Source organism: Meles meles, chromosome 3, assembly GCF_922984935.1.
Source record: "Meles meles chromosome 3, mMelMel3.1 paternal haplotype, whole genome shotgun sequence".
Classification (NCBI taxonomy): Eukaryota; Metazoa; Chordata; class Mammalia; order Carnivora; family Mustelidae; genus Meles; species Meles meles.
Genome location: NC_060068.1, coordinates 123,298,218 through 123,325,650, shown reverse-complemented (window position 1 = coordinate 123,325,650; position 27,433 = coordinate 123,298,218). Strand labels below are relative to the sequence as shown.

Here is a 27,433-nt window from a genome sequence, read left to right as displayed (position 1 = left end):
TTATGCATCGGAGTTGAGGGAGTTGTGGAGAAAGGGCAAAGGGATGAAAGGAGTAGGCATGTGCTTATTATTAATAGAAATTAGAAGCAAACACTAAAGTTAATAATGCACTGCTATTACCCCACATACAGGTGCCCCTGTTTGCATGCATTCAGTGGCTCAGCAGACTCACCCACTGTTTGAATAAGGTGCTGACTTTAGTACTGGGGACGCATGGATTAATAAGAGCTCAGGGAGCAGCCAGCTTAGTGGTGGAAGCAGGCAGGTCAGTGATGTGTTGAGAACAGTAAAACCCAACAAGAGCAACATGTAAGGACCGCTCCAGGAAGGAGAATCACGTGGCTCCCCAGAGGGGGCAGCATCAGAACCAAGCGTGTTCAGCTGGGGCTTCCTCGGCCAGGAAGAGGGTCTAGTAGAGGGCCAAGATCAGCTCCAGTTAGCAAGGACCAGAGTGTAGAAGCCATTTGGGAGCAGGCAGAAAATGACCTGTCTGGAGAGATGGACAGCATCCTCCAAGGTTGGCCTTGACCTGCTAGGGGGTTATAGATGCCAGCCCCCAAGTTACATGCAGGCCATGACAGGGTTTTCTCTTGCCTGTCTGGGGTTTAAGACTTTTGAATTAGAGTGTTTTTAGGCAAAGAACTTTCCTATTTCCTGTGGTTCCCACATGGTTTCCTACATACCTTACACTCAACCCTCTTCTTAGATCTTGTTAGCTGCCCAGCCCCAGAAGGCTGTTAGGGCTCTGCTACTCTTTCTAGGAGAGGGGATTCGAAGGAGAGCAGAAATCAGAGTAGGAATTGGCTCTCCTCTGGGTTTTTATGAAGATCAGTCTGGTGATATGCTGTAGACAAAATATAATGGGAAATTAAAAGGATAGCCAGGAACTTCCTCACTAATTTGGCCCAACTGTTTCCATATACCTCCAGTACACATGTTATTTATGTACTTAGAAATCACATACATGTCTCATGTCCTATGATTCTACACCCAACTCTAATGTGTGGGTTTTTTCCCCCACACCAGCCAGCAATCCTCCAACACTAGTTGGGTGTCTTATGATTCAGCTCAATTCTGACACTATCTACTCTGAGAGAGCATCACATCCCACAGGTTAAGGAGTCAGTCCCACCATACTGCCCCGCCCCCAACTTCAGATGCCAATCACAAGTGCATTTTGTCACCTGTGCTTCTCACCAACTGGCTAGAGGTCAGAGGCTCTAAAGACCCTCCCCTCCGGTTTGATTCATTTGCTAGAACAGCTCACAGCTCAGAAATATTTTACTTACTAGATGACCTGTCTATTAGAAGGGCTAGAACTCAGGAATAGGAGATAGAAGAGAAGCACAGGCAGGGGCTGGGGAAGGGCGTGGAGCTGCCATGCCCTCTCCGTGCCCGCCACTCTCCTGCCACCCCCATGTGTTCACCAGTGCAGAAGTTCTCTGAACCCCATCCTTTTAGGATTTTATGGAGGCTTCCTTCACTTCATGCAATTGAGTCATTAGCCATCATCAGTGGTTGATCAACCTCCAACCCCTCTGCTCTCCCTGGAAATAGGGGGTGGGACTGAAAGTTCCAGTCACCTAGTGGTCTCCTTTGGCAACCAGCCCCCATCCTTAGGTGACCCCAGGGCATTCCAAAAGTTGCTGCATTGACATAACCAATGATATGATCTGGAGCTCATCACCTGGAAAATCCCTGGGTTTCAGCTCTGTGCCAGTTTTAAGGACAAAGGCCAACTACAGATGTCATATTACAAATCACATACCACAGTTAAGACCTAGACAGAAAGAAGAATGTACAGAAAGCTAAGGATAAAATAACACTAATTTTAATGATTTTATTTTGTTCATCGTACAAAAACACCTTTGCACGGAAAGGAGTTATTATGAGTACTAATGTTTTTAGTGAGTGCGATGTGGTCGATACGTTCTATGATGGTTGTGCTACCTGCATATACATTCTGCAGTTCAATATTCAGAAGACCTGGTTTTAAGTGCAAAGTATTTTGACACTGGATTCTTACAGCTTTCAGAGTTGAAAAAAGATTACCTCAGTAAGGTGCAGGCATCCAAATGAAAAAAAAGTGCTTCATTGGCTGTGCTTACTAAAATGGTAATGTTTTAGTCTTTCTCACCAATTATCCAAAGGCTTTTGTTTAAATTCAGCTGGTAAATTTCCATCCTCTCTGATGTCCATCAGTTGTTCTTACGAACATGTCAATTGTGTTTTTTCTACTTTTCACCAGAAGGTTTGAAACCCACTCAAACTCTTCATTCAGAAGATGTTTAATTATGTTGGGCATGAAATAGGCCCAGCATCAACACTACCATTTTCTTGATGTTGGCCTCTGCATTATTAATGCTACCTTCTGGAAGTAGTTTCTTTTGGCGGGACTCGTTTTTAAGCCATGTGTCCATTTCTTCAGGGTTTATTTAGTGAAAACAAACAATAAATCCATTTAACCTGGCCCACCTGCCCTGCAGAAAGTAAAAAGTTACACAGAAAGCAAAGGACTGGGTGCCAAGCCCTCCCAGTTTAGAGCCCCTACTCTGTCTCAAGCCAGTGTGGCTAGGCTGTTCGGTATGTGACCTTGGCATGTGACCTCAGATGGTCTGACTGACCAGTGAGCAGCCAGTACCCATCCCATAGTAATATGAGAAGATATAATTATCTTTCCCATTATTTGAAGCCCTAGAAATCCTAATATTTTCTCCCCACCCTTCAGTGGGTTCCTCTTGCACCTAGCCTGGTATTGGTAGGCCTCGTTTTGGAGACCCCAGTGTCCAAACTGAGGAGATGCAGAGAAGACAAATGAGAAGGTGTCCGGGGATCAGTCAGGTGTTGGTGGGGGGCAGGGAATAAGGGATCCAGGTCATCTAGAGTTTCCAGTGGGGACCCCAGGTTGGGGTGGGGGGTGGGGGGCGGTAATCAGTCTGATTAGGCAGCATCTTCAGAGAAACCCAGATGCGAGGTAGGCTTGTCCCACCTTGGCCTTCCAGGACAGAGGAAGATCCAAAGGCTGGCTCTGTCCCTTGCTTCACTTGGACTCGTTCCTCTGTTCTGCCCCACCCCCACCCCAGATGGGGTTCCAGTCCATACGTGGTATCTGTGTGACTCTGGGCATAGTTTTCTCATCAGCAAAATGAATAAAGGAACAAGCCTTGCTAGCTTCCCAGGATTCTAATGTGGTTCAAACAAGACAAGACACAGGCAAATCGAAAGGTTTGGAAAACTACAGAGCACCATATACACGTACGGCATCATTATGATTTATTTATACATTATACTTCATTTATACTATCTCGTGTGCATGGTGACCCATGCCCCAGGCAAGGCGTATTCCATCACTCTGGCCTTTGTTTTTCTGGGACACATTCTAGGAGGGTGTGTAGCCAGGGGGTGTAGGAGGTGGACACCAGGATGAGTAACCCATGGGCAGTACGTCTGCATAGCTGAACATCCTGAAATACCACTGACCTCGGGCGCCCTGAGCATAGAGGTCACACTTGGGAGCTAGGCGGCCTGAACGGTGCAGAGACTATCGGGGGTTCCGGAGCCAAGGAGCAAAGCCAGGACCACTGGACTTGGCTTCCATGGAAACTCCCCACTTACGATAGAGATGATAAATATGATAAATTAATGATGGCTGTAGATAGTCAGACAGATGGAGGATTGGGCAGAGAAGTACAGACATGAGACGATACTAACATCGGGATAAGAACAACTTATTGAGCACATACAATGGGCCAGGTCATTTCAGATACTCCACACACCTGTCATTACTGAGTTCTTCAACAATGCTCCCAGAAATCATCCCCCTCCTTTGTCAGAAAAGGAGGTTTCAGTAACTTGCCAAAAGCCACCCAGCTGGCCTGTGTTCTTTCAACTAAGTCTCACCCAGCCTGTGTCAGAGGACACCCCACGCCCGCTCCCCTCCCCTAAGCTCTGCATTGTCTTTGTTACTTTTGAGCCTTTGTTTTCTGCGAGCACATCTTGGAAACCCTGAGAAAAGCCACAGAGCAGTTTCCATTCACTGGGAACCTGAAACCAGCTCCTCAGCCCTTCCTGTTTCAGCCGCCTTCAAGCTTCCCAGGTGAAAGTGAGGAGGCCTCTCAGGAGAAATCAAAGAGCTTTCTCTTCGGGTGCACAGAACTGCTCGCAAGGCCAGGCTCCGGGGCACATTGAGGAAATGGTTTGGAGCCAGGCCTCTGTAGGACGCCGCAGGAGGACGCCCACCCGCTCCATCCCACCTCCTTTTGTTCCTTGCAGCTTCATTCGCTCCCCGTCCTGCCTCTCCCCTGTCCCGCCACCTTCTCCTCTCCAAGACTGGCAGGGGGTCTGGGCAGGGGCTTGGCCATGCTGTCGGGAGGGCAGGAGGCACCTCAGGGCTTCCTGCCACAGCTTCCACTCTCTCCCAGGGCCCTCCATTGGACTCCCCGCTCCTGGCTCCCTCAGGGCTCGAGGGGAATTCCTTGTGCCTTCCCGTGGGTCTGGAGCCAGGGGTGAGTTTCGGGGCCACTGGCTATGGTGACAGGGAGAATTTAGGAGTCTGTGCATACTGTTGAAGCCCTTCTGGTAAGGGGTTCAACTGCTTATGGAGGACAGGGAACCCTAAAGGGGCTTCACAGGGAGTTAAAGAACCTTCTGTGTGAGGACGGGGTTGGTGAAGGAGGAGAGACAGAGAAATCTAGCCAGATTTTTCCCAAAGTCCTTCCCACTTCTTTCCTGGCTGGCGGCCTCAGCCCCAATCCTCCTCTCCCTTGGGCCCTTTATCTCTTTTGAAAACTTCCCTCAGTGGCCTCAGATCTGCAAGTCTCCTTTTATAAACACTAGACTTCTATTGATTCCGAAGGCGCCCTTAAAGTGCCCAAGGAATGAGAATTTTAGAAATGGTCAAGTTCTATCTTCAGGATGGGAAGCTGAAGACTAGAGAGGTTAACTGGTTTTGCCCAAGGTCTTACTTGCTGCTAAGTCCTGTTCCATGACACCAGGATAGAGGTGTCCTCAAAATTCAGAGCCCAGGACTCATCTTCTAGGCACGGTGGGTGGGGTCACCCACTGTCCTGGACTTTCCTGGGTCTCTGATGTCAAGATTCTTTTCTGGCTGTGGCGCAGGAGCTCAGCCGAGACACCAACTCAGAATCAAAGCCCTGGCAGCCAGGAGTCATAGCAGGAGCTGGGTGATTCCCACAGATACCAGGGACCAGGTCAGAGCTCCACCCGAGGGAGGAGCCATGGAAGGTTCCACCCACTTCTCTGCCTAGCCGGTCTTGCAGCTCTGTCTCCCCATGGGGAGAGCCAGTCCATCAGAGAGTGGCCATGTGCCTGCAGCCGGCACGTCAGGGCTGAGGATGATGAGACTCTCAGGGACCCAGAAGATCATGTTCTGCCTGAATGCCCAGCCCAAAGGCCAGAAGGACCTGCTCTAAGAGAGCCTTGGTGGCATCCTGGTAAGAAAACTGCTGGGCCCTCTAGTACTTGGAGGGAGGAAAGGGAAGGAAATTCAGATGCAATCCCTGTCGGGAGTGAGGAGGTGGCTGGGCCTAGAATTTGCTGAGCACCTACTTTGTATCAGGTCTCACCACTGTCTGAAGAACTCTTGATTACCATCCCATTTTATAGTGGAGGAAATTAAAGCTCAGGGAGAAGCAACACAATCTCAAAGTCAGTGGCAGAGTCAAGATTAGAGCTTCTTCTGTCTAACCCTAGAGCCGCAAGGGCTCCTTCCTCCCTGCACTGCCAACCAGGTCCTCCTACACCCCACAACTTCACCTGCTGTGATTTTCTTAAGGAGGTTCCCACGGCATTAATGCTTTCCTTGCCTTGACCTAATTTGGGCTCCACTCCTGCTTCCCAACAAATGATTCTGTCTATGCAGAAGTGACGGAAGTCAGGGGAACTCTGCCTGCATGGGAAGGAGGCCAGAGCAGGACATGTTTGGGGTTCACTGTCTGCGTGATGGAGATTCCGGGAATGGGAACGGAAATGTGCACATATTGGAATTACCTCTGCCTCTTAGAGCCAGTCCAGAAAAAAGCTGCCATCTGCCACCTGGGTGACCCTGCAGTCCTGTGTCTTGACCCTGTCCTTCCTGAGCTGTTGCCAAAATGAGTGTCCTCAAAAGGACACTACAGTCAGCTCCTGCCCTGGGTGGCAGCGGAGGGGTATTAGATGAGATTGAGCTTTGGGCTCTCATGGTCAGAGTGGGCTCCCTGAAGTCCCCATAGAAGATGCCAAAGGGAGAGGAGAATGAAAATTAGTATTTATGGAGGGCTTTCCGTTCCCATTTCTCAGATAGGAAAGCCCACGCTCGGAACGGTTAAATGACTCAGGTGTGTCAACCCAAAGCTCAGACCGTTCTATGTAGAGGAGGGATCTTGGCAGAGAACCCATCAGAGTAGGGTAAAAGTTCTAGGCTGCCCCTACTCAGGAACTGGAGACCTTCTGAGTACCGTGTTCCCTGCAGGTGGGAAGGGCTAGATCCAGCTGGACTCTCCAGGTCCCCTGTAGCTCTGGGGACAACCCCTCAGGGCACTCCCCTCTGGTGGCTCAGTATGTGGTGCTGCCAAATGCCATTCCCAGCGTCTGCATCAGCACTGGTGGCCGGAGCCCTCACCCAGGCAGGCGGATACATAAGCCATCGCTTGGCGGTTGGCTTTCTGCCACGCAGCCTGAAGGCACCAGCACTGCTGGGTTGCCAGTTGGGACATAGTGTGGATGCAGCACTCTCTCTCAGAAGTGGGTTTGGTGTAAGAAGGACCAGAGTCAAGCAGAATCCAATTCACTATGGGAGCTGGGGCCCTCTTCCTAAATGCGGTGCAAAGAACAGGGGCCTGGAGGGGCGCCTGGGTGGCTCAGTGGGTTAAGTCGCTGCCTTCAGCTCAGGTCATGATCTCAGGGTCCTGAGATCGAGTCCCGCATCTGGCTCTCTGCTCAGCGGAGAGCCTGCTTCCCTTCCTCTCTCTCTGCCTGCCTCTCTTGTGATTTCTCTCTGTCAAATAAATAAATAAAATCTTAAAAAAAAAAAAAAAAAAAGAACAGGGGCCTCAAAGACCTGGATTCAAATCAGAGCACTTAATTGCTTTGTGGCCTTGGCCAAATCCCTTTACCAGTCTGAGAGTCTAGAAATTCACTCCCACTGGGCCTGATGGTCATGAGAATTAAATGCAATTAAACACCACGCACAGCATCTAGGGGGCTTCCTCTTCTTTTCTTTTCTTCCTTAATATAAAATGAGACCTGTTCAACAATCTGACCGGATCAAGCAAGGTCACAGGGGGACATTTTCCAGGTCTGGTGTGGGCAAAGCTTTTCAGACACAAGATGTCAGGGAGCAGATTCAGAGGCCAGGTCCCTAACATAGGGAAACACGATTCAATAGGAGTCTTGGAGCTGAAGCTAGATCGTTCTCCAACTTGCCTAATAAATTCAGTTTCCCCTAAGAGGAGGAAGAATTTAGGAATATCCCAAAATGAGAATGAAGCTAAGTCAGAACAGAGTAGGAAGAAGTCACGGGTGGCCATGGGCTAGAGGGGAGAGACAGAGCCTAAGTGGATGGGAGAGTGTTGGTGGGCAAGCCTCCCTATCTTTGCCCAGCATCTGAGGGCCCACCTGGCAGTTGGAAACACTTCTTCAAGAATCTAGTGATCTTCTCTCTAAGACTTCCATCCTGGCACTGTCCCACCCTTCCCCCATGGAGCTGACCACTTGCTTCCTTTGCACACCATGTACCCCTTTGCCTCCAGTCCCTGGTATAGGACAGTCTCAAGAAACGCTGTGTCACTTCACTGCTTAGCTCCTCTCTCTCACTAGATGGGAGCTCTGGGGATGACTCCCACATGTCTGATTCCCAGGAGGAGCTTGTTAATAAGCCTTTGGAAAATCGAATGAAGGGATGGGAAGTCATGGGAGCCACTCCCTGGACCCTGTTAAACCTTGCTAAACCCTGTCCCTGCCAGGGACAGGGGAATGGACAGAGACTGGAAGATGAACTAAAGGAAGAAGGTTTAAATATGATCATTGGCAGATTGACAATGTTGACTTATCAAAAGATGAGAAGGAAAGGGCTGAGGAAGAGAAATAGGAGTGCGGAGTTCCAGGAGCTTATATATGTGCAAAGATGTCATTACTGATTTTGTAACAGTAGAAAATGAGGAAATAAGTTAGGACCATATGCAGGGTGTGTGTTATATAAATGTTGGTATATTGAGCTTATGAAATACCTTTTTTTTTTTAAGATTTTATTTATTTATTTGACAGATAGAGATCACAAGTAGGGAGAGAGGCAGGCATAGAGAGGGAGAGAGGCAGGCATAGAGAGAGAGAGAGGAGGAAGCAGGCTCCCTGCCAAGCAGAGAGCCCAATGCGGGGCTCGATCCCAGGACCCTAGGATCATGACCTGAGCGAAAGGCAGAGGCTTTAACCCATTGAGCCACCCAGGCGCCCCTGAAATACCTTTTTTTAAAAAGATTTTATTTATTTATTTGGCAGAGACACAAGAGGGTGGGGGGAGGGGGAGGGGGAAGCAGGCTCCCTGCTGAGCAGAGAGCCCAATGTGGGGCTGGATCCCAGGACCCTGAGATCATGACCTGAACCAAAGGCAGAGGCTTAACCCCCTGAGCCACCCAGGTGCCCTGATCTTATGAAAGACCTTGAGCCATTAGAGAGAATGAGGCAGGTCTGTAGGGACTGAGAAGCTGGCATTGGAGAAGAGCATGTGTCATGGGGTAGCAGTTAGAAGAGATGGGGTGATCCTGCCCGGATTCAGGTCTGTCCCTCACCTGCTCTACAACCTTGGGACTGTTTCCTGTCCTCTCGAAGCCTCAGTTTTTTCATGTGTAAAATGAGGAGAATGGTAGTAATTACCTCAATGAGTTGTTGTAAGAGTTTCTGAGGTTCTCAGCAGAGTGCAAGCATGCATTAAGTATCTAAGAAATGTTGGCTGTCATTATTAAGCAAAAAAGTAAATATAAAATAATGCATACTATCACCTGAATCACCTGAATTTTGTTTTTTAATTTTGTCTTCATGCAGCTATAGATGTATATAAATGCACAATAATATATGCATAGAATGCACAACTGTTAGGAGACAACTGATTGAGGTGGGAGACTAGAGAGAGGCGAGGGAGGGGTGGGGTTTTGTTTGTTTTTACACTTTATTTTTTTAGGAAAATTTTGGGCTCACAGCAAAATTGAGCCTTCCCACCCCACCCCACATACAGCCTTCCCCACTAACACCTCGCCCGCCAGAGTAAGACATTCATTAAACTGATGAACCTACATTGACAGATCACTGGGACTTCCACTTTTAATTATCCCTCTCTATCCTGTTTTCATTTCTGCAATGAGCATGTATTTGCTTTCTACGTAAAATTAATATTAGTTGCTTAATGGCTGAATGGCACCTTAAGCCCCAGAATGGCTAGACTTTTGAAGGTGGCCTGGTTTACAGAGGTTGCCACAGAGGAAGGGGTGACCCACCCTGGGACTGCCTGCCTCAGCTCAGGCCCTGAGCCGCACCCAAGAATCCCCACTCTGCTGTCACCAGCATGACAGGTAGCAGGCTCACCAGCCTGGCTGCCGGCTGCTCTCTCAGGAGGAACACCCGATAGGAACTCCCAAGCCTGAGGAGACCAGGCCCCCGGGCCCTGTCTTCCCTGACCATCCTCATGCATACACGATGCTCACTTACCCAACCGGCTGAACGGCTGAACGGCTGCAGAGCACCCAGGGAGCAGGTCTGGGAGGTTGGGAGAGCTGCCAATATCACGGTTGCAAGGCTGCCAGCCTGGGCTCAGAGTCTCCTCTGATATTCACAGTGACCTTTCTGTGAGTCTCCCTTTCCTCACCACAATGTGGGATTAACATACCCAACTCACAAAGGCACAGTGACAGCGGAGTGAGAAGATCCGTGGGAAAGCATCTGATGTATTCGTTGGCACATGGAAGGTTCTTGGGAAGTTTGTTTGTTTGTTATTGGGAAGTTTTCATTTCCTGTCTACATGACCTGCTTAACAGGCCTAGACCCTTGGATAAATGGCATTGTCAGGGTGAGTGCATTGTTGGGGGTGTCCTTCCTGGCAAAATCAGGATAAGGACAGGGAAAGAACAGTCTTAGCGCTCTCCAGATACACAGGTGAGGATGACTAGCTGCATTTCTGGGGCTTGTGAGCCACTCTCTAAACAAGGTGTCAGCCTTTATTTGGGTTGGATTTATGATGTGATCCTCCAAAATGAAGTCATTCCTGGATGGCATGGAGGGAATAGGAACTATAACCAAAAGGTGTGGAAAGAGCCTGCTCCCCAACGTTCTGAGAAAATACTGCAGCTGATGACCCACGGGATGGAACTGGGCTTGGAGCAGGTGAGCCCTTTGGGTCACCTCTCCCATCTTGTTTCCCCAGGTGATTTCTACTTTGGTCCCTCTCTGCACGAGCGCCTTATCAACATGAAATACAGTCTCCCCTTGACCTTCATATGTCTGAGTCTCTTCACTCCAAGGTGAGTTTGCTGCCTCACAATGACCTTGGTGAATTGCTTTGCATATATGTATGAAGTGGGAAGGGTGGCAGGTCCTCTGACTTACCAGTGGCAAAATAAAGCCTAGTCTATCCACCTTCCTGATACACCCAGACAACATAACTTCCTGCCGTATATTCTATCTGGAGAACTCAAGCTTCCAACATGGTCATAGATGGATGAACCCCTGTGCTTTTTTCTAAAGACACTTGAATTGTTTTTTCTAAATTCTTTTTTCTAAAGACACTTGAATTGTTTCCCAAATTACCTCAGCATTCTGATGACGTTTGGCAAGCAGACAATAAAATGGAGTAGGATAGGGACATATTAACTTAACAGCCAAAAATTAGAGATTTCTTTCTGGGAAAGTCACCGCTGGTAATGGGCACAGCGCACACACATACGTGCAAACACAAGCTCAAGTTTGTGTGTCTACATACTTATTCACACCTTAATAAGCACATGCACCAATACCCACTTTCTTTTCCAGGATATGTATCCAGGGCAATCAGTTCAACATCGAGGTCAGCAGAAGTGACAAGCTCTCCCTGCCCGGCTTTGAGAATCTCACAGCAGGATATAACAAATTTCTCAGGCCCAATTTTGGTGGTAAGTCATCCTTTTTGTCCATCCAGGACATTAATTCAAAAGGACAAGAACAGAGGCAATATGCAGAGGAGGGTTTCAGAAGGTTTTGGTTGACTCCATTTTCTGGTCTGCGACCTAGGAAGGGTGAGGACAGCCACTGATTTCCACACTACTTTCCAGAATGTGCTTTGCCTCTCAAACTGCAGAAATACTCATCCCTGCTAAGGAGGGGACCAGAGCTTCTAAACAACCCCTCACACACTGTCTTCCTTCTGCCCCCACTTCCAGTGTCCTTATTTAAGGAACTCACCAGGACCCCACCACCCAGCCTTCCAGCTTTCAGCCCAGTCACTCAATGCTAACCCCAACTGTGCCTCCTGGATGACCTGCCTGGGCCCTTTGCCTGCTCAGAACACCTGCCTATGTCCCAGCATCCTCTGCATAGAGTCCAGAGCCCCTTGGCACACCAGGCCTTCCCAGTCCGGCCTCTGTCTGTCTGCCAGTGTTGCCAGCCCCAAATCCTCCCGCTCTGCCCTGCCACAAGTGTACCCCAAACACTCCCTGACCCCCTCGGCTTCCCTGGGCTCCATGCCTTTGTTGAGACTGTTTATCTGTTAAGAATGGCTTCTTCCAACTTGACTCCCTGGCAAAATGCTGATTTTTCATATCTGAAATCAAAGTCTTCCTCCTCTGGGAAGCCAGCCCTGATTCCTTGAGGCCCTGTCCCCATTCTTCATACTTTGTTTGGAACATGCTTCCAAATCATAGCCATTACCTGGCGGTACCAGCAATGCTACTGGTTTTACATCTGCCTCAGCTTTAGGCTGCAGCCCCTTGAGGGGGTCTTGCTTTATTTACCTCACTAACACCAGCAGCAGCCCAGCGCTTGGCAGAGAGCAAGATCTCAGTTGGTATTTGGTGACAGAATGAGGCAAGGAGGGAGGGAATGAGGCCAATCCCATACCTCCTCACAGGGTCTCAGTCTCTGTTTATAAAATACGAGATTGACCAAAGTGGATGCTAGCATCTCCTTATGCAGCAGAAAGTGGTAGAGAGAGACTTGGAGTTGAACAAACCTCCATTTGGCTCCTGTCTCTACTGCTTGCCCCCTTTCTGTAAAATGGGGATATATCTTCCAGCTCACAGAGGGACTGACTGAGACGAAGTGGGTGACACGAAGCATGACACCTGCCACGTCATCAGGGTGCGTGGGTCTGTTTTAATCCCCTTTCCTTTCTTCCTGCTCCTCCCCTCACATGATAAAATTCTCTGATCAAATCTAGGATTAGTGGGTTAGTGCACGTCCTCCATGCAAGATATTTATTGGGGCAATACCTCTGACAGAATGTGGGGTGGGAAGAGGGGAAAGCTGACCGTGGGGGAAGGAGACAGGGAGGGCAGGAAGGTTGGGCACAGGTGTCTTAGACTATGGTGCAGTTCTCTGTGTTTGGAAGGGCCTCCAGGGAGACCTTGAGCCCAGGTTCCCATCAGAGGAGTCTCCCATCCCCCTGCCTTCCAGGCACAGTGTGCCTTAGTATCCCTGCCACACTCAGGCACTGGTGGGGCGCAGCCGTGTCAAGCATGGCCTCAGAGCATGTGCTGCAGCAGATTTCAGGGCACAGCAGCTGGCCCAGTCACACCCACCTCAGCTGGAGATCAGAGAGACCACTTTCAGGGCCACACAATAAAGACTTGAGACCCTGAAGTTCACAAACCTAGGAAGGCTTTAGGCTCCCCTGGTCTTCAGGCCCAGCTGAAAACTAATGACAAGCAAATGAGTCTGTACACCCTAGTTAGGTCCAACTTTTCTGCCTCCCAAACCCCAAATTAGGCCAGGATACTGCCCTTCTTGTTGCATGCTCACAGGTCAACAAGAGGCAAGGTTCTTGGGCAAAATGCCCATTCTGAATCCGGGGTAGACCGGAGGAGTGTGAGGCCCAGATCCACCTGGGCTGAAAAGGGGAAGGCACAGGCCCCGACACCTTGGCAATCTGCCTTCTAAAGGAGCCTACCCGTATGTAGCAGCCTGGGATTCCGTAGAGGGACCATGTTCTCTGTAATGTCTGCCCACTCGAGGTCCTTAAGACACAAGACCTCCATAGGGTTTCTCAGGGAATGAGGTAGCGGGAGTGCAGCTATGTAAGCAGGCCCTAGGAACACTGTCCCCGAACTAGCTTTGACCTCTTTCCTAGGAGGAAGCTGCCCTCTGGTGGCACAGTTCACTCTTATAACTCAAGGGGAAGAAAGCAAGTTCTGATCCGTAAAGAAGCCAAAGGAAGCAAGGTCCGGACTGGACTAGCTGGAAGCAAACGGAACAGCACAGCGGAGGGGACTTTTGTGCACGTTCTGTTCTCCCTGTTCCTCAGGGAGCAGATAACACTGACCCACTGTTCACTGTGCTCTAGACACTTAAAAATAGATCCTGTTACCTTCCCAACCCAACCCTCAGAACTAGACATGAATAGCTCTCTTTCATAGGTGAGAAACTGGAGCACGAAAAGCTTCAGCAATTTGCTCAAGGTCACACAGCTACCAAGTGGTGGGCATGGGATTCAAACGCTCTGACTCCAAGCTCCTTGTCTTAATTTCTGCCTTGAGGGGCAGAAAGCCACTTAGCACCATGCTCCTTCTTCACCTTCCAGGGTCTGTCCTCAAAGTCTCCCATTCTCCCACCGAATATTAACACCAAGTATTAGCTGAATTATTTTTAATTGCATTGGTTCTAAAACTCCCTTTCCAAATTCCTACCTACATTCTATGGCTTGGTTTCCTTCAGTTAATAATTAGGTTGCATTGTCTGATTCCTAGCAATTAGATGGTTTTAAGCTTCCTTTGAATCCACCTCTCCTCTTCCTGGTTAATGCATTGTCACAGTCCCCTGAGGCACCCCGGTTTATTTATTTCAAGTGAAAGCTATTGCAGCTATTAACCTGGTGAGTAAATTCGTTCCTTTTCCAGAAGTAGCTAGGATTACGGAGGTGATAGGGAAGGGAAGGCAAGTGCCATGTATTGAATCTCTATTATTATGTGACAGACACAGTCCTGGGACTTTGTACAGATCATTATTTTTGATCACCTTCTTCTCACGTATTTCCTCTTGCCACCACCCTATAAAGAAGCTGTCACTTACTAATCTCATTTAACCCTCTCGATGCCACCATGATGTCATTAGCATTAGCCCTACTCACAGGGGAGAAAACTGTAGTTCTGAAAGATTCAGTAACTTTTCCTAGCTGTGAACTCACATCTTCCTCACCCCTGGGCTTTCCTTTCACATCTACAGTCTGAGGAGAAACAGACTGCTCTGGCCTGGCTTCTGAGAATGGTGGCCCCAAGGCCTCTTTCTCAAGAGCTGAGACCAGCACTCTCAGGAGTTTGGCCTGAGGCCCAATATCTGTACCCCAGATCACAGGGGGAAGGTTCTGGAATTCTAAATCGTTTAGGCTTTCTGGAGAGTAAAGGAAGAGTATGGAAGTGGCAGGAGGTGAGCAAGAGCTCAACCATGAGCAGTCTTGAATGCCATCTTGTGGTAAATTTACTTAGTTGAGGGGAGGGAAAAAAGATCTCTGTGCATAAATTTCTAAATCTCATACTACATCTCTAAACAGTTTGCCTCTTGCAAGCACCACAGGAAACATCTTCCAAAAAAGAAGTAGCAAATGCCACTACATCCTCTAAAATATGCACTCGTGAACATAGGGTGGTCTCTCTTACATGTTAAGCTACTTATATATTTGTGCATTTTTATACAAAAATTTTTTCATACTTTTTTTCCATTCTGCACAGTGTTTCTTCCTGGCAAGGGGAGGAGAGAAATTTTCCTTTCACTTTATATACTTCCAGAGTGGTTAAAATTTTCCAATAGGCCAATGTTATTTTGTATTTTCTAATTTTTAAAATACTGTGCTAATGTAGTGTGTCTGTGTTTCTATGTAAGTCCTTCTGGTGTTTTCTTCATCCTTAGGAGAACCAGTTCAGATAGCACTGACTCTGGACATTGCAAGTATTTCTAGTATTTCAGAGAGTAACATGGTAAGTGCGACTCTTCATCTTCCCCCTGAGGAGCCCTTCTTGTGTTTTATGGGGATGCACTTTCCACCTACTCACAAACAGAACAGAGACCCACCGCCGCCACGCACTTGGAATGGCAGAAGCTGGAGACCTATCCCTAAACTCAAGGCAGCAGAAGATTCTTGTAAAACAGATCTTCTGCATATCAGGAGGGAAGTAGATTCAAGAGCCAGGACAGAAGAGATGAGGGATTGGAGTGGGTGCATTCGAAACCAGGGAGAGAATGGAAGTATGCTGGGGAAGGCTGAGTATCGCGTGGGTCCTCCCAGAGCAGAAGAGAAGCTAAGCTGTTGACAGCTGACCATCACATGACTGCTCTCCACCATCCTCTCACTTAAGAGAAACCATTAAAGGGGCGCCTGGGTGGCTCAATGGGTTAAAGCCTCTGCCTTCGGCTTGGGTCATGATCCCAGGGTCCTGGGATGGAGCCCCACATCGGGCTCTCTGCTCAGCGGGGAGCCTGCTTCCTCCTCTCTCTCTCTGTCTGCCTCTCTGCCAACTTGTGATCTCTATCTGTCAAATAAATAAATAAAATCTTAAAAAAAAAACCAAACTTTAAAATAAAAAAGAGAGAGAGAACCCATAAGACAAAGTGACACTAAGGGCAGGTTGCCCAAGGGGTCCTGCTCTGCCTTCCTGCTAAATGCTAGATGACCTAAGTGCTTAGTTCACCGAAACCTTCAGCAACTCGGTGGGGCCTTTGGGACAAAGGGCAAGCAAGTTAAGGCCCTGAACATGCTCCTGCAGGGCTCCCTTTTGGCAGTGAGAGTTATTGTCTAGAATAAATGAGGTGCTTTCTTCTCTTATTGCTCCGGGCCACTCCCTCAAGAATAGGACTTTATAGTCTGTACTCCTGACCTAAGTCAAGGTTGGAAAGGGAGTAAGACTTCACCCCTTTCCTTCCATTTTCAAAGTCTTTCTCCCCCCCACCCCCAACATCCATTTCTACCACTTGGCTTTCCCCTCAGGACTACACGGCCACCATATACCTCAGGCAGCGCTGGACAGACCAGAGGCTCATTTTTGAAGGCAACAAGAGCTTCACTCTGGATGCACGCCTGGTGGAGTTCCTCTGGGTGCCAGACACCTACATTGTGGAATCCAAGAAGTCCTTCCTCCACGAGGTCACTGTGGGGAACAGGCTCATTCGCCTCTTCTCCAATGGCACCGTCCTATACGCTCTCAGGTGACTGGGTCCATTCTACCTCAGGGCAGAATGGGGAAATGGCTAGAAGAAAAGGCATAAATATCTCCTGGTGGTTCTGCGCAACACTCAGATAAGCACCCTGAGGTCTTGCCCTTCTCATGCTCCTGCCTTCCTAGATTCTTGTCCCGGTAACAGAAGGGCCCTCCTTCAGTTCAGTTTGGCTCAACAAACGGCTCCCGAATGCTGCTCTGTGCCGGGCCCCACAGTGGACACTGAGAATCCACAGCTGAATGAGACATTGTCCGGATGCAGATGGAGAAGCAAAGGAACAGCATCCCGGGGGGAGGGGGTGTGGGGAGCTGAGTTGGGCAGTAAGTTAGCGGTTTGGGATGGGGCTAGAGGAGGCTTTCACAGAACTCTGAGCTGATTCTTAAAGATTTAAAGAAAAAAAAAAAGCTAGCAAGGAAATAAGGAGAATAGCAAGAGTGACAGAGAGGTAGGTCCACGTCAGGGATTTTCTTTTCCTGGGGCTCAGTGGAGCTACAGTTGTTCCAGAATGCATCTCTCCTTGGCTGAGGCATTTTTCTGCAGAAAAGCCAAGTGCAGTGCCCCAAGGCCTCTGCCATCTGGAGTCATGGGCTCTCCTTTGTCCCTTCCCCAAATCCCTGAGGCCAAAATTTCCTTCCACCCAGTTGTGCATGAAGTGGCTGGTTGGCTAGAATAGGCAAGGTGCTCCCTAGACGCAGCAAGAGGCAGCCCACAGGAAAGGCTCATCATTGGCTGTGCAAGGGATGTGCAAGGACCCAGCCAACCTTCCCCCACAGTCTTTGGGGAGAAGCCCAGAAACCAAATTCTCAGGGGACTTATCACAGATCCCAAGTAAGAAGCTGACATCATGCAACAAAGACTGCTAGCCAATAAACTGAATCTTGGAATTGTTCATCTGGCATTCCTCAATTTGGCAAAAACCAAAGCCCCAACCCTTTCTTCAATAAGCCAAGCTAGAGGGGCGCCTGAGTGGCTCAGCAGGTTAAGCCTCTGCCTTCAGCACAGGTCATGATCTCAGGGTCCTGGGATCAAGCCCCATGTCAGGCTCTCTGCTCAGCAGGGAGCCTGCTTCTCTGACTACTTGTGATCTCTCTTTCTCTCTCTGTCAAATTAAAAAATAAAATAAAATAAAAGAAGCCAAACTAGACCTCTCCCTTGACCCCCAACTCCAATCAACATTAATGTCCCCCTTCCTGTGCCTGTATAAATCTGTCTTCTGTCTGTATTATGTACATAATACGATCTGTCCTGTGCAAGAATTAAGGATGATGGTTAAGAGCCTGGCTCTAGAATCAGACACATCTGGGGGCAAGTCCCTGTTCTGTCCCTGCTCTGTGAACTGAGGGAAGTTGCTGGACTCTCTCAACCTCAGTTTCCTCAGCAGCAAAAAGAGAATAATATTTACTACCTCATAAAGCTGTTGTAAACATTCAAAGGGATAATGCATGAGTTGCACTTCGACCCAAGACTGGCTTGGGGGTAAGAACGCAGTAAATGGTAGATGTTGTCATTCTCCGTCTCCCTGAAATGAGTGTGAGCTTCCTCAGGGTGGGCACCATGTATTTATCATTTCACTTTCCCCAAGAAGCCAGCACAGTGCTTAATAAAAATGGTGCTTATTCAAAATATGTGACACTGAAGAAAAAAAAAAGGAAGATAAAGATCAGCCTATTAAAATCTCCACCGTGAGGGCTTTGCTGATGTTTAAGTGAAAGTCTCTAGGTGTTGGTCCCCAAGAGCCACATTGCCTGGGACCTGCCAACATCCTCTGCTTCCTCCAAGAATGCTGATCCCCAGCCAGGAGACCTGGGCTCCAGCTACTAGGAGCTGTGTGAGCTGAGGCAAGCTCCTGCGTCTATTGTCAAATGGGGACAGTAGTGACAGTGCTCTCTGTTCTAGCTCCTCGTGGGTTTGTCATGAAGATTACATTTTAAAACTGGATGCAAAAGCATGTCAAGCCAGCGAGCAATGTTGTTTTAAGTTTGCCTCTTCACTGCCCACATTCCAGTTTCCTCCATTCTGGACCCAGCTTTGACCACAACTCAAAGGTGTTACGTAGCACAGGAAACCTCAGGAATGTTTTGAGTGCAGGCTGCAAGTCACACGTTCACTGTAAGAGTCAAGGTCAGAGTACTCTTGGAGTGGCACTTAAAAGGGAATGTATCCTTTCCCCCATACCACTCCTTTTGAACCCATTTTCCCTTTTTTAGGATCACGACGACTGTTGCGTGTAACATGGACCTGTCGAAATACCCCATGGACACACAGACATGCAAGTTGCAACTGGAAAGCTGTGAGTGTATATCCTGCAGGCCCCCGAGATGATTTTCCTGGGTGACTTGACTTAGAACCGTGTATTCATGAAGAAACACACGGCAGCCTTTCTTTTCTTGGTGTTGATGCCAGTTGATTCAGCCCTTCTGAGTGTCTGTCCAGAGAGGTTTAGAGACCTCGCAAAGACAGCCCTCTGACACTACATCATTTGCGGGAGGACCACTGTGCATCAGCTCTAAATATTTCTACCTAAGAGTAGACAGGACAGCCAAGGAAGTGGGAGTCTATAGGACAAGGAGTGGGACTCGGAATCTGAGAAGGCACAGAAGCCAGAAAGAACACAGCAGAGGTTAAAATTGGTTCAAGAGTTAAAACTGTTCAGAGCAGTCATTGACATTTATTGCACAACTGCTTCCAACTTTGAAAAGAAGTTGTTTGGTGTTTGTGTGTGTGTGTGTATATGTATATGATATATACATATATATGTATACACACATATATATACATATATACATATATATATGTATATATATATATGGCTTAACACAATAATGCAGGAGCATCTAAACTGCATTCTGAAGATTTATGATGAGGAATGAGCATTTATTCTAAGTGGATATGTATCAAATGGCATTGTTGGATAAATATAAATCTCCATTGTTCTGAAATGCCCACCAAACTTGGGAAAATGGTACCCGCAACAGGTGTCCTGGGAAATGGTGCCTCATTCAGGCACCCAGGGATGGCTTGTACCAGGAGGAAAAACCATAGTCAAGCACTGGGGATCAGCGGGCATTTCTGACACGAGGACATGAGTCCAAGAAGCACAACCGTTACAAGGTGGCAGTCATTTTTCAGAGGTAGACGTTTAATTAAAGACTCAGACAGGCAGATTAATTACCCTATTGATTAAATGCATACAAAACCTCCTTAAAGCAATACAGCTATTTGGGGGCAGAATAAAACTTGAGGTTATCAAAAAGAGAACTCATTTTCAGCCCCACATGGAAAAAAGTAATTGCCCCCCACGTGTGGCTCTGCTCATCTCAAATCCCAGGAGTGAGATTCTCCTGGAAACTTCAGCACTTGGCTTGCATGAATACCATCCCCAGTGAGCAGAGGAAGCTTTCACTGAGTGTTTATTGGCAGTTATTTGGGTACAGAAACCTCACCAAGAGTTGTTTTGTTGTTGTTGTTGTTGTTGCTTTTTCCAGAACACCATCCCTAGGAAAGAATTGCTAGCATCCCACAAGAGCCGTGATAATGTAATGATTGTGAGCATTTAATAGTCATAAAAGTAAAGTGTCGAAGTAGAAGCTTGTAAAATTCACCTGTTTAGACTTTTTTTTTATTTCTTGGGAATCCTAGGCATTTTTGGACAACTAAATTGGACAGTAAATTTTGGGGTGCTTCTGAGAGAAAGCCCATAGGCAATTTTTACCCGGAAAGCCTCTAAGTGCTCATGACCACTTCTCTGCCCTGTGGAGGGGAAGACAGCCATGGTTAAACAGTGCGTGCCACAAGCTAGGACTTAACAAAATGTTAGTCCCAACACTGGGTCCCATCTCTGAGCGGCCTGGGAAAATGAAGGCAATACAGTTCCATGTTTAAGATGACAGGTTCTGGGATCACTGGGTTTCCCTGTCACTAGCAGTGGTTTTGGGTGACCAGAACTAACCTCTCCAGCTACCACTCTCCCTATCAGTGAATGACGAAAATAATAGTATCTGACTCAAAGAGTTATTTTTTAACAGTTTTATTGAGGTAAAATGTGCATACCATAAAGTTCAGCCCTTTCAAGTGTACAATTCAAAGATTTTTAGTAAACTTGTCAAGTGGTGCAACTGTGGCCACATTTCATGGTTAGAACTTCTCCATCAACCGAAAAGATTCCTTCTGCCCATTTACATTGTCTCTGGTTGCCATCACCAGCCCCCAGGCAACCACTACTCTACTTTCTGTCTCTGTGAGTATAAAAGTATTCCATATAAAAGGAATCAATACAACATGTGGTCTTTTGCATCTGGCTTCCTTCACTTAGCATGTTTTTGAGGCTCATACATGTTGGAGACTGTATCGTTTTGTTCCCTTTTATTGCTTTATTCCTCGTTCTTCCATATGAAAGAGTACAAGTAGTATACGTCCCTTTGGCTTGTTTCCACCCTGTAGTTATTAAGCATAATGCCACTGTGAACATTTGTCTACAAGTTTTTTGTGGACGTGATTTGATTTCTCTTCGGCAGATACTTGGAAGTGGAATGCTGGATCAAACGGTAAATTTATGGTCAAGATTTCAAGAAACCGCCAACTTGTTTTCCAAAGTGGTTGTACCATTTTACATTCCCACTGGCGACATTCCAGCTTCTCCACATTCTCATCATTGGTTATTGTCTGTCTTTTCATGACAGCCATTCTTATGGGTGTGAAGTGGTATCTGACCATGATTTTGATTTGCTTATCCCTAACGGCTAATGGTGTCAGACATCCTTGCATGTACTTAGTGACCATTCATCTGTCTTATCAGAGAGATATTCTGAGGATTAAATGAGATGATGATGTTGTAAAGCAGCTTAGAAACATAATTGCTGTCGCGCCTGCGTGACTCAGCAGGTTAAGCCTCTGCCTTCGGCAGATCTCAGGGTCCTGGGATCGGGCCCCACGTTGGGCTCTCTGCTCAGTGGGGACCCTGCTTCCTCCTCTCTCTCTGCCTGCCTCTCTGCCTACTTGTGATCTCTGTCAAATAAATAAATAAAATATTTTTTTAAAAAAGAAACATACTTGCTCATGAAATGATAGCTATTACCATCACTATCATCACCCATGGGTTTTGGGTTTAGACTCTTTTTTTTTTAAGATTTTATTTATTTATCTATTTGTCAGAGAGAGAGAGAGCACACACAAGCAGGCAGAGTGGCAAGCAGAGGCAGAGAGAGAAGCAGGGTCCCTGCCAAGCAAGGAGCCTGATGTGGGACTTGATCCCAGGACACTGGGATCATGACCCGAGCCAAAGGCAGAGGCTTAACTGATTGAGCCACCCAGGCATCCCACGGGTTTAGACTTTCTGAACGTACAATCCTGGCTTTGTTTTTAACTTGCTTTGCTATCCTGAGAAAGTTAGGCAATCTCTCTGAATCTGTGAATTTTCATGTATAAAGTGGGCAAAATATTACAGTTCCTCTATTCTAAGGCATAGCATTTACTGAGTAACATTTTAGGAAAAAAATGTAAGCTCTACTTTATATGTATGTATGTATGTATGTATCAACTCTGTGATCCATCCCAATTTCCAAAACTGTAAAGAAAAAAATTTTTAGTGAAGAAATATAGAAATACCTACCTTGCAAGTTTGTGAGCACATTAGAGACATAATGTATAAAAGACTTAGCATAAATGTTTCATAAAAGGTAGCTATTATTACTATTATGAACTATATTAGTAAAACTGCCTTGAGATTTATCGAATGCCTAAATTAACAGACATCAATATAGGGGCTAGCTGCAGGTTTCTTGTCTTTCTGTTTTTGTGCTTGCATTTAAGCCAACATGGAAATAGGAACAGACCAACTGTAAAGTCACTGAGAACATGGCAGGGACTGCTAGACTGTCCTGAAAGGAACTGTGGAGCTTGGCGCTGTGTGTTCACAGATAGGAATGAGTTCAATAAATATCATCCTAGAGGCCTATCACCTACCAGGTCTGTGTGATGCTTAGCACAGAGCTGGTTTTTGACTGACGGCAAACAGCCCTAGCTGGTCGTCCTGTTCTGGGAAGACACTGCAGTTGCATGTGAGAAATCACACCAGGTTTTGCATGGGCTCACTATCAAGACAGAGCTCGTTCTGCCCCCACATTGTAGTAGTCTCCAGACCATTTCATTCTGCCACCTTCTTGCACTGACCAGGGCACTGTTTTCCTTCCCAGGGGGCTATGATGGAAACGACGTGGAGTTCAGCTGGCTGAGAGGAAACGACTCTGTGCGTGGGCTGGAAAACCTACGGCTTGCTCAGTATACCATCCAACGGTATTTTACTTTTGTCACCAGATCACGACAGGAAACAGGTGACTCGTGAGATGCATTGTACAAAAGCAAAATAACTGGGTTGCGTTCTGAGTCAGAAATACCATCTCTTCTCCACTTTATCTCTTTGGGGCCCAGGAACCCCCTCCACAGTGTGATAGGGCAGGAGGATTTGGCCCTGACACTATTACCTACTTCACGCCCAGTAGTGAAATGGCCCCCCCAAGGGCTCGGAGGCTAGTGAGGTCGACGTCAAGGAAACCAGCAGGTATAATGCTGCAGGAATACTAGGACACAGCAAGGCACAAGAAAAGGATCAGGGTGGGGGTACCAGCACCCCTCTACATCTCATTCTATGCAACAGCAGTTTCTCCCAGTGAAACTGTAATGACAGCTCATGCTTAACTAGGTTTTGGTGAATAACAGATAAATTAATGTGAATATAGCTAATTAAATGTCCCATAGGGAAAGCACTCTGCTGTGTGAGGAGGCATGATTTCCTATCTCTTCTTTACCCAATCAGGAAATTACACACGACTGGTCTTGCAATTTGAGCTTCGGAGGAATGTCCTGTATTTCATCTTGGAAACCTATGTTCCTTCCACTTTCCTGGTGGTGTTATCCTGGGTTTCATTTTGGATTTCCCTTGATTCAGTTCCTGCAAGAACCTGCATTGGTAAGCAGCTCCAACAGGAGATTTCTAAGAACTGGGGTTACAAAAACAAAACAAAACAAAACAAACAACAACAACAAAAACTTTGTTTCTTTTTACCTTCTACCAGTTTTCTTTTTTTCCCACTGATATTCATATGATGCTTCTAGGAGTTGGTTTCTTGAGAGATCTTTTACAGAGAGAAAGAGACAGTGCCTTTCAAAACATGTTTTATAGTGACAAGAGAGAATTGTGATTGGATGGTCTATTACCCGTTATTTTGCCTACTGAACACCTCCCTCCAGTGGGAAGGCAGAAGGTAAAACATTTAGAAAACCCTATCACTCATATCCATTCAAAATGAATAAATCAATCCTATTCCAGAAGATCACAGATTTTTCAAAATAAGCTGTTCCATCTCTGAGTTCTGTCCCCCTTTGCCAACTCCTGAATGGTGACAGTCTGCCAAGTAGAGGTGAAAGGTTCACAGACCACTGATGCGGGAACATTGCCTACCTGTTTTCCCAGGAGTGACCACCGTATTGTCAATGACAACGCTGATGATCGGGTCCCGCACTTCTCTTCCCAATACCAACTGTTTCATAAAGGCCATCGATGTGTACCTGGGGATCTGCTTTAGCTTTGTGTTTGGGGCCCTACTGGAATATGCAGTTGCCCACTACAGCTCCTTACAGCAGATGGCAGCCAAAGATAGGGTAAGAATTTTGAGGGCCCTGTATATGATTCATCACTTGCCATGTACTGATCGGTAGAGATGACCGTGACTGGTTCCCATCCCCAAGTGATTCACTTTGCTCCAGCAGTTCTCATCCTTGTTCAGGTGGGGGCATCTGGAAGTCATGCCACCTTTTGAAAAAGACTGCTTTTTCCGTCAAGTACAATGGTATATTAACATGTTTAATCTGCTAGCGGAAAATAACTGTTGCCTGTATGCAACATGAAATCACAACCACAAGAACAAGCATCCATGAAAAACCCAGTATCAAACCAGATGTGATCAGCTGCTTACAAGTTTCACATTAATATGTATTTACTATTTAATTCTTTTGTTGCATTCTTATTTTCTTCAATTATACAAGTATTGGTTTGCTGGAAAATGTATGGGAAATAAATTGCAGCAAATTTCTCAATTAGCATATATTTCTGCTAACTGGGAATGACTGCCATTATCTGAGTTAGCAGTGAAACACTGTGGTCCAGCTCTCAGAATAATAATAATCGTTATTAGCAATTGAACATTTCATGCACCAGACTTACTTACAAGCCCTTTGCAAATATCATTTAAAATACTCGTAACAACCCAGTAAGGCTATCTCCATTTTTATAATTGTGGAATCTGAGTTACAGGGAGAGTAAGTGACTTGTCCCATGAGATGTAGATGCAGAGGTAGAGCTAGGATTTGAACTTGAATCTGCTTAGCTCCAAAGCCTGGCACTTATCTGTTATTCTCACTGGTAGCGGGCAATAGCCATGCTCTTAACTGTGGTTCACTACAGGCCTATGGAACCCTAAGATTCTTTGGAAGCCCATTTTGATAAACACTGATATACTAAAGCTCATGCTAACAAGCAAGAAAGTGATAGGTTTCGGCACAGAACAGATACCCACCTTCAGCAAAGTGCCAGGACCACACAGGGTCTAATGGTGAGGAAATGAATCAGAATAACCCAAAGACCCAGTGGCCTTGTTCCCTTGTATCTGACTAATGTGAACAATGTTTCATATAGTTGTATTACCCAATACCAAAGACAAATGATCCTATGTACTAGCCAAAGAAGAATATGCATTTCTTTTTACTCCCTATAGGCTTCCTTAAGGGGTCAATTTTAATTACAAAAAAAAAAAAAAAAGTTTGGATTTGGTAGAATGGCAATAAAGGACTGGAAAACTACTAAAATCCTTTACCTAAGTCATCAGAAAGCCCTTCTTTTGCTGTGTGTAGAATAATAGCTTCACTACAACGTATGTGCTGTGTGCTAGACATCTCCTTCAGTCCACCCAACAGCCTGTCAGATGACTACCGCTGTTATTCCAAATTTACTACTCAGGAACCTGCCACTCAGAGAAGTGAGATGGCTCATCTAAGTCCTCACAGCTAGTAAGTAGCCTGGCCAAGGATCCAAAGTCTGCTCTCTCCGACTTCACTACGCTCCCCACATGCTATGCCCATTCCAAGCATGTTGGAAAATGACAGCTCCCCAGAATTGTAGGGAGCATCACTGTTTCTGTTTGTGTGGCAGAGACTTTTAGACACTGCTGATTTCTATTATCTCTCATAATCAATGAATTCCCCTCACTAGTACAGAATGGAATTCATCAAATACCTACCAAGTGCTACACAATTTATCCCATTTAATCTTCCCATCCCTTTCATGAGGTAGGTATTAATACCATCACCATTTTGCCGGCAAGGAAACTAAGTTTTAAAGGAATTAAGGTGATTCAGATTTCATAATAGCAAGAGGACGAATGGAATTCGAACCCAGACCAGTTAACTTCAAGGCCTGAGAATTTAGCACAGAGCTCTGCATAGCAACAGTGGGCAATGGTTATTCTCCACAGTATACAAGCTGATGACCTAGGGATGGGTGCCTTTAAGCAGGATAACAAGACTGCCAAGTCTGGCCCACTGGCCTACATCTGAGACATTCAGTGCCACGTTCTATAAACCTGATTATTCAATACTTAGGCTTCTAAGTATTTAAATGTCTAGCTACTTATTTTGCTAAGTCAAGTCTTTCAAGCTAACTGCATTGTCTATGATCTAGGGGACGGCAAAGGAAGTAGAAGAAGTCAATATTACTAACATCATCAACAGTTCCATCTCCAGCTTTAAACGGAAGATCAGCTTTGCCAGCATTGAAATTTCTGGTGATAATGTTGACTATAGTGACTTGACAATGAAAACCAGTGACAAGTTTAAGTTTGTCTTCCGAGATAAGATGGGCAGGATTGTTGATTATTTCACAATTCAAAACCCCAGTAATGTTGATCGATATTCCAAATTACTATTTCCTTTGATTTTTATGCTAGCCAATGTGTTTTACTGGGCGTACTACATGTATTTTTGAGAGTATGATGAATTGTTTGCATGTCGTGGTTCTTCAGCAGAACAAGGTAATGATGTAAATGGGATTCTAAGCCAAGTGTGTGCGCTAACCCAATAGAGCTACAAGTGACTAAAATAACATTTGAGCATTTCTCCTCAAAGAATATTCCCCAACCATTATTTAAGCTGTGTAGAAGTCCTAGCATTACAGAGTCTTGTAATAGAAACATCAACTCATTCCCTTTTTATCTTTACCAAAGACGTCCCCATGGAGCCTAAGATTACTAACCTACTCAGAGTTGACTATTTGCTCAGTGGCTCCCTGGTCTGCATTTACTTCATATAAAAAATGAGAAGGAAACTATTATATGTATTGAGTAACCCTCAAGTGTCAGTGGTTGTTTCTAAATTAATCATACATGCTATTTACTAACTCTCTACAGTGCTTATAAAATGCATTGTTACCTATTTAGGGAGTAACATTTTCTAGTTTTTGTTTTTGATTAAAATGAAATGTGGGCCTAAGTCAATTTGCTGGAAGTCACTGCACTAACTCAATACTAAGATGAGTTTTTAATACAGTATTTAACACCACAGCAGAATTGTCCCCAAATCCCAGTAAGTTCCACTATTGAAAAATCAAATGTAAATGGAGAAAACATTAATGGGTCAATAATCTCTAACATAAATTTGTTTCTAAGATATAATGCATTTCCCTGAATCCTAACTGAAATAGCTCTGGGGCTTTATTCCCCCATTTGATATGTCTTATCATTTAACTATTAAATGTATACCAGTCCTCAACAATGCAAAAGCCGTTTCCCCACATCAGGGATGAAGATGGAAGTTTTTTTTTTTTTAAACACTGATTCTAAGGAGTCTTAATTTGAACTGTTGCCATCAACACTTGAAGAACTGAGTTCATTTCTACTTGCTCTCTGACACCGAGCAGCCCTTTCCCAGCAGTGGATCTCCTGCATCTTTCCAAGAGGAGCTCTTATTCCTATGCTCTAGTGACCAGGAATGATGCTTATTAGATCAT

At 46.1% G+C, this 27,433-nt stretch overlaps 1 protein-coding gene across 2 annotated transcripts; it reads left to right on the top strand.

The window, feature by feature from the left end:
* The first annotated feature begins 10,452 nt into the window (after positions 1-10,452).
* Positions 10,453-26,413, top strand: LOC123939092 (gamma-aminobutyric acid type A receptor subunit pi). 2 transcript variants are annotated; one of them, XM_046000988.1, is made up of 9 exons: positions 10,453-10,505; positions 11,014-11,132; positions 15,076-15,143; positions 16,151-16,368; positions 18,588-18,670; positions 22,572-22,709; positions 23,192-23,344; positions 23,849-24,036; positions 26,111-26,413. In XM_046000988.1, exons 1-9 carry the CDS (start codon positions 10,453-10,455, stop codon positions 26,411-26,413), a joined length of 1,323 nt encoding a protein of 440 aa, XP_045856944.1. The 2 variants fall into 2 exon arrangements, with proteins under 2 accessions (XP_045856944.1, XP_045856946.1); XM_046000990.1 differs by lacking the exon at positions 23,849-24,036 and having other exon boundaries at positions 26,111-26,148.
* The last annotated feature ends 1,020 nt before the right edge of the window (positions 26,414-27,433 follow it).

Bases quoted from the DNA above. Each gene is read 5' to 3' on its own strand.
- LOC123939092 (XM_046000988.1), top strand. From the start codon at position 10,453: ATGAAATACAGTCTCCCCTTGACCTTCATATGTCTGAGTCTCTTCACT. The intron at 10,506-11,013 runs GTGAGTTTGCTG...TTTCTTTTCCAG, and splicing joins CTGAGTCTCTTCACTCCAAG to GATATGTATCCAGGGCAATC. The intron at 16,369-18,587 runs GTGACTGGGTCC...TCCCTTTTTTAG, and splicing joins ACCGTCCTATACGCTCTCAG to GATCACGACGACTGTTGCGT.